The 5,511-nt window shown below is 29.1% G+C and overlaps 2 protein-coding genes across 2 annotated transcripts; one reads left to right on the top strand and one right to left on the bottom strand.

Annotated features, from left to right (window-relative positions):
- Positions 1 to 429: 429 nt before the first annotated feature.
- On the top strand, positions 430 to 3,315 carry EIN_453340 (hypothetical protein; the record flags this gene model as incomplete). The annotated part of the gene is made up of 1 exon (XM_004256417.1): positions 430 to 3,315. The coding sequence occupies one exon, from the start codon at positions 430 to 432 to the stop codon at positions 3,313 to 3,315; it is 2,886 nt and encodes a 961-aa protein (XP_004256465.1).
- A 438-nt stretch (positions 3,316 to 3,753) lies between these two features.
- On the bottom strand, positions 3,754 to 5,097 carry EIN_453330 (hypothetical protein; the record flags this gene model as incomplete). Its single annotated transcript, XM_004256416.1, has 2 exons — positions 3,754 to 4,520; positions 4,731 to 5,097. The coding sequence occupies 2 exons, from the start codon at positions 5,095 to 5,097 to the stop codon at positions 3,754 to 3,756; spliced, it is 1,134 nt and encodes a 377-aa protein (XP_004256464.1).
- Between the last annotated feature and the right edge of the window lie 414 nt (positions 5,098 to 5,511).

Raw genomic sequence — 5,511 nt, 5'->3', positions numbered from 1 at the left:
TAAAGTGCACAAATTTGTGGTTTTACGAGATGTCTGCTCTTGAAAATGATGGAGTGTCTTATGCAAAAATTGATATTATGAAACAAGTGGAAAACATAAGAAAAACAGTCGAGCCAATCAATGAAGAAACACACAAAATTGAAATCAAAACAATTGAAATTGTTGATAAAAAACATTGCGTTCTTGTCTAGTTGCGTTTTCATGTTATTTAATTATAAATAAGAACAAATATAATACTATTAATAGTAAAATACCATAAATTATAGTTAATTTTTAATGAAGATAACATTTTTGTCATTTGTTGTTTTTAGTAATTAATAATATATATTACTTGAAATATACTATATATATTATATACTTCATAATATCATATTTATAGTAAAATATACTATTAAAAGATTGGTCTGTAAACTAATAATATCTTTATTAATGAAAACTCAGCTCGACATCTTCTCTGTTCAAATAGTCTCAAAGTACTTTAATAAAGCGAATGATTATCTTAACATAATTCAAGTCTGTTCTAAATTTAAGAACTTACTCGACCGATTTCGGTATAACCCAATACCAATCAGTTCAATGAAACTCTTTCCGTGCATTCAAACGCAATACCTCTACTCTGAGAATGACCAAATTTTCCTCCCAAAGCGTTCAGTCGTTTGTTACGAAATTGCTCTTTACAAAATTAGATATTTTTCAGAACCACTTTTAAGACCACCAAAACACGTTGTTTTCACTAAATCGGATTCTTCTGAATTCTTCTCTGAGACCATTGCGGATGTCCCGGAGATCGTTTCCGTATACGGTCCAAGTGGGTTCTCGCGAAATTTGGTAAGTGGGGACGTTGACATCCCAAATAGGATCACAAAAATAGAGGAAGCGGCCTTCTCTGGGAATTCGGCGATACACGCTGTTAATGTGCCAAGCACTATTTTTGACATCCCACCGAGCGTGTTTTATGGGTGTTACAACTTAAGGAGTGTGCGACTTTCAGAGAGTGTGACTTCTATTGGCGCCTGTGCCTTTGAAAATTGCAGATTCGACAAATTTGATATGCCAAAAGGAGTGAAATATATCGGAAATGTGGCATTTTATGGATGTTCGGTGTTGAGTGAAATCACAATTTCTGATGCCGTTAAAGTGATTAATAGAAACACTTTTGCGTATTGTAATTCGCTGACCCGTGTAATTCTCCCACTAAATTTGGTTGCTATAAAAATGAACGCCTTCCATAATTGTGTAAATTTGAGTACTATAAAAATACCACAGAAAGTTATTTTTATCGAAAGTGAAGCGTTTTTATATTGTTCCAATTTAAGGGAAATTGAGATCCCAAAAAGGTGTTTAGTCCAACACTCTGCGTTTAAACAGTGTTTTAATTTAACTCAATTGAATGTTCCAAATATCAATGGCTTTTTGTTGAACAAAATTAACAAAGAGGAAATTAAAATATATAAAGAATTGTACACTGAATTTGAATGCAAAAAGGACGTGTTTTTGGAAGAAAAGGTACACACAACAAATTTAAATATAAATCCAACAAATAACACTAAAATAATACAAAACATGAATTTAATGGTAAATTGTTTAAAAAATAATGTGAGTTTATCCAAAATTGTATTACAAAATGTGAAGAAATTGGGAGAAAATTGCTTTGAAAATTGTTTTCATCTTTCTGAAATTTCAGGGCTGAAAGATGTGATAAAAATAGGAAACGAATGTTTTAAAAATTGCGAAAAGTTGAGTGCCATAGAGTTGAGTCCAACAGCTTCTGTTGGTGTCAACTGTTTTTGTAATTGCACATCGCTCAAAACACTTGAAATTCCAAATATAGACAAAGTTGTTTATTTTAAAGTTTCTAATTATGATTGTGACGTTTTAGAGCGATTTGGTTACACATTCAAATTGATTCGCTTGATTTTTGATGATTTGGTTGACATTCACAAATATGAAAGTAAACAATTTGAAACCGTTGAATTTGAGTGGATTGGTAAATACAACAATATTCAATTCCCATCACATTTTGTTATTCCCAAAAATGTCACAAAAATTGGATCATTTTTTTTCTCAGGAAATAACGTTCAGTCAATCAAAATGTGTGGGGTTAAAGAGATCGGTGATTTTTGTTTCTCTAATTGCATTGCATTGACAAATATAGAATTTCCATCTTCGTTGACCAAAATCGGAGATTCTGTGTTTTTCAATTCTCTCACCAATTTAAAAAATTTCGCATTTCCAAATCCGGCGAATGTAAACATAAAAACATTTGATGGTTTTGTCAATGAAATTCAGGCCGAAAAGTTGAGTGAATTGCATGTTGTGTGTCCAAAAGTGAATTTTGGAGAAAACTTGTTTTGTGACGAAGAGCAAAAGTTGTATGGGAACGTTACTTTTAAACAAAAACAGCAGACTGAACTTTTGGAAGTCAAAAGTGGATTTCAAATAATTGGAAGACAATGTTGTTATTATTGGGAATATTTGCAAAGTGTTGTTCTCCCTTTTGGAATTAAAGAAATACAAAATTCGTCATTTAAAAATTGTTACAGTTTATCACACATAGATTTGCCAAATACACTCACAAAAATTGGGAAATTGGCCTTTAAAGACAATTTTTCTCTTCAACAAATCGAACTTCCTATTTCGGTAATAAGTGTTGGGAAGAAAGCATTTTACAATTGCAGAACACTTTCAAAAATTGTTTCAACAAAAATTGTTTTTAAAAAGAAAAAAGTTTTTGCAAAATGCGTTTCACTTGTGGATTTTCAATTTGTAAAATCTGATGACTTTCCAAGTAAATTTTTGTGCCAAAAATACAGAAAAACGTTTAAAATGAATTTTGAAATGAAACACGTTGAGATTCCAGAAGAAGTGGAATTTATAACAAATTGTTCATTCACAGGGATGTGTAGTTTAATGGATATAAAATTGGATAATGTTATTTCACTTGGAGACTTCGCATTTTCCAATTGTATTTCACTTTCCAAAATTGAATTTGTAAGAAATGCGAAATTGGAACATATTGGAGCATTTTGTTTCTTTAATTGTACTAATCTTCTTGATATCAATAAAATCGATTACTCAAAAGTAAAATTTATTGGGAAATTTGCTTTTAAAAACTGTTTCAAAATTGAGAGAGAAGTTTTGAAAAATTTGACACATAATGCATTTGAAAACATTTTTGGAGATTCACAAAATACTCAGACAATAAAATATTATAAAGAAGAAGAAAATCTATTTGAAGAAGTTATTGAAGACTCTGGTAATTTGTGGAGTGGTGACATTATAAGTAAACGAGTTCACTTCAAAAAAATAATTTAAATTATTTTTCAATATTTACAACATTTTTGTATTACAATTAATTTAATCGTTTAAATTTGCATATAATTTTTTTTCTATTTTTATGGTAAACAAAAATCAAGATAGTCTTAATATAAACAAATACACTTGAATTGTTCTTCAATATATACTATATTTATAAACCATGTTTGAAAGTGTATAGCCACGAAAAACGTAATAATTAATTAATGATTGAATATAATTAAGTATATTAGGTATACTTGTATATTAAATATATTTTGTTGAATTCAAAATTATTATTTTTTGTGTTCTATGTTGTAAGCATGACGAATATAAACCAGTTTTGACATTGAATAATTTAATTAACAAAATTTTATAAATTTTTGATATATTTTAGTTAAATATAAAAATTGAAATTTATGATGTTATTCGATTATAAAATGAATGAAAATATTTGAATTATTTCTTTTTTCCTTTCTTTTGTGATTTTTGAGCATTTGCCGTTGGTTTTTGTCTTTTCTGTGGTTTTGGTCTATTTTGTGGTTTAGGCTTGTTTTTATTTTTTCGGATTTTTGGTTTATTAACTATCTTTGGCTTTTGAATTTTTTTAGGTTTGGATGCTTTTCTTTTATTCGTGTTATTCATCATTTTTTGTTTTTTCTTTTCCTTTTGTTTTTGTCTTTTAGCTTTGTCCCTTTGTAAGTGTTTAATAGATTTTCCTAATCCCCTTTTAACATTTTTTGTAAGAGCATTAAGTGCCTTCTTTGGATCTTTCAATGCTTTTTTCATCTGTTTCATGTTCTTCTTGTTTTCTTTCACTTCCTTTTTCGTCTCTATCAAATTCTTTTTATAACTCTTCTTTGCGCCCACAGTGGAATCTTTGAGATCTGTAAATGTGTCTTTCATGTTCTTTTTAACATTGAAACTGTCTTTCACATTCTTCATCATATTCTTTGGCGTTAAATCAACTTTTTTGCCACTTATTATGTTCTTAGCAGCACCTTTTGCTCCATCTTTAATCATACCAACAGCTTTATCAACAGCCCAATCCTTTGCGTAATTAAGTGCTGTTTTTCCTCCTTGTTTTAAACCTTCTTTTATACCTCCTTTTTGATACCCTTTAGAAAAATCAGTAGCAATATCTACCCCCTTTTTAGCCACTCCTGTTATTGTACTTACTGCTCCTGCACCCGTTTGAACAACTTTGGATGCAGCAGCAATTGGTGCTATTTTTTAATATTTATTGTGTTGATATTTCATAATTCAAACAACAATAAATTGTCGTTATTCTGTTTTGATAACAATTATTTGAAATATATTGAAGAATGTTTTGACTTAAAAAGTCGTTAAAACAGCATTACTGATATTCATGAAATGTAATAATAGTTTCATGTTGTCATTTGATTGATTAATAAACAAAGTAACTATAAACAAACCTGCAACGGTATTTAAAACAGGAATTGCTGAAGCAACTGTGGCCACTTTATTTACTATTCCAGCATATTTTTCAACGGTTCCAGCTATGTTGGAAACCTTGTCAAGTCCTTTGGAAATAGCCTCTCCATTTTTGGCCATCCACTTTGTTCCCTTGTCAACTGCATCACTGATCCCTTCTTTCAATCCTTGAAACCATCCATCATCAAGTAAATAAGCAGACTCTTCGTTTTCAAAAAACGTGAAAAAATCATCTAAGTCTTCAGCGGTTTCCTTTGAATCAAATTCGATATTAAAGTCAAAATCGGTTACTTCAGACCGACTTAGTGAAATTACAACGAATAAGAGTACAACAATACTCTGTAACATTATGACAACAGTTCTTTTATTCCCAACCAAACTTACTACGTCAATTCCTTATTTATGCAATGAACATTCGGCACACTTATAAATTATTTTTTCAAATCATATTGTTTCATTGTTATTTAATAGCACAAAACCGTTATATAAACAACATGTGTATATTATTTTTATTGTTAATTATTATATTTTTTTTATAAAAATAACTTTTGTAATTTACAATATGATGTTGTTTGTTTGTTGTTGGAAGACAAAAAAGTTAGCATAATTCTATAGTAAATTTTAACTATTAATCTTTAAATAAAAGACTTCCAATAACAATCAAAGTAATTGTGATAATAGATTGTTTTTAAAATATAATGGTACAATCTTGTATTTTTTTTTAAAATATAAATATCATTAAAACAAGTGTTAAAATAAAAA

Source organism: Entamoeba invadens, assembly GCF_000330505.1.
Source record: "Entamoeba invadens IP1 unplaced genomic scaffold scaff_1105074726215, whole genome shotgun sequence".
NCBI classification, from domain to species: Eukaryota; Evosea; order Mastigamoebida; family Endamoebidae; genus Entamoeba; species Entamoeba invadens.
This window is presented reverse-complemented; position numbering and strand designations above follow the sequence as displayed.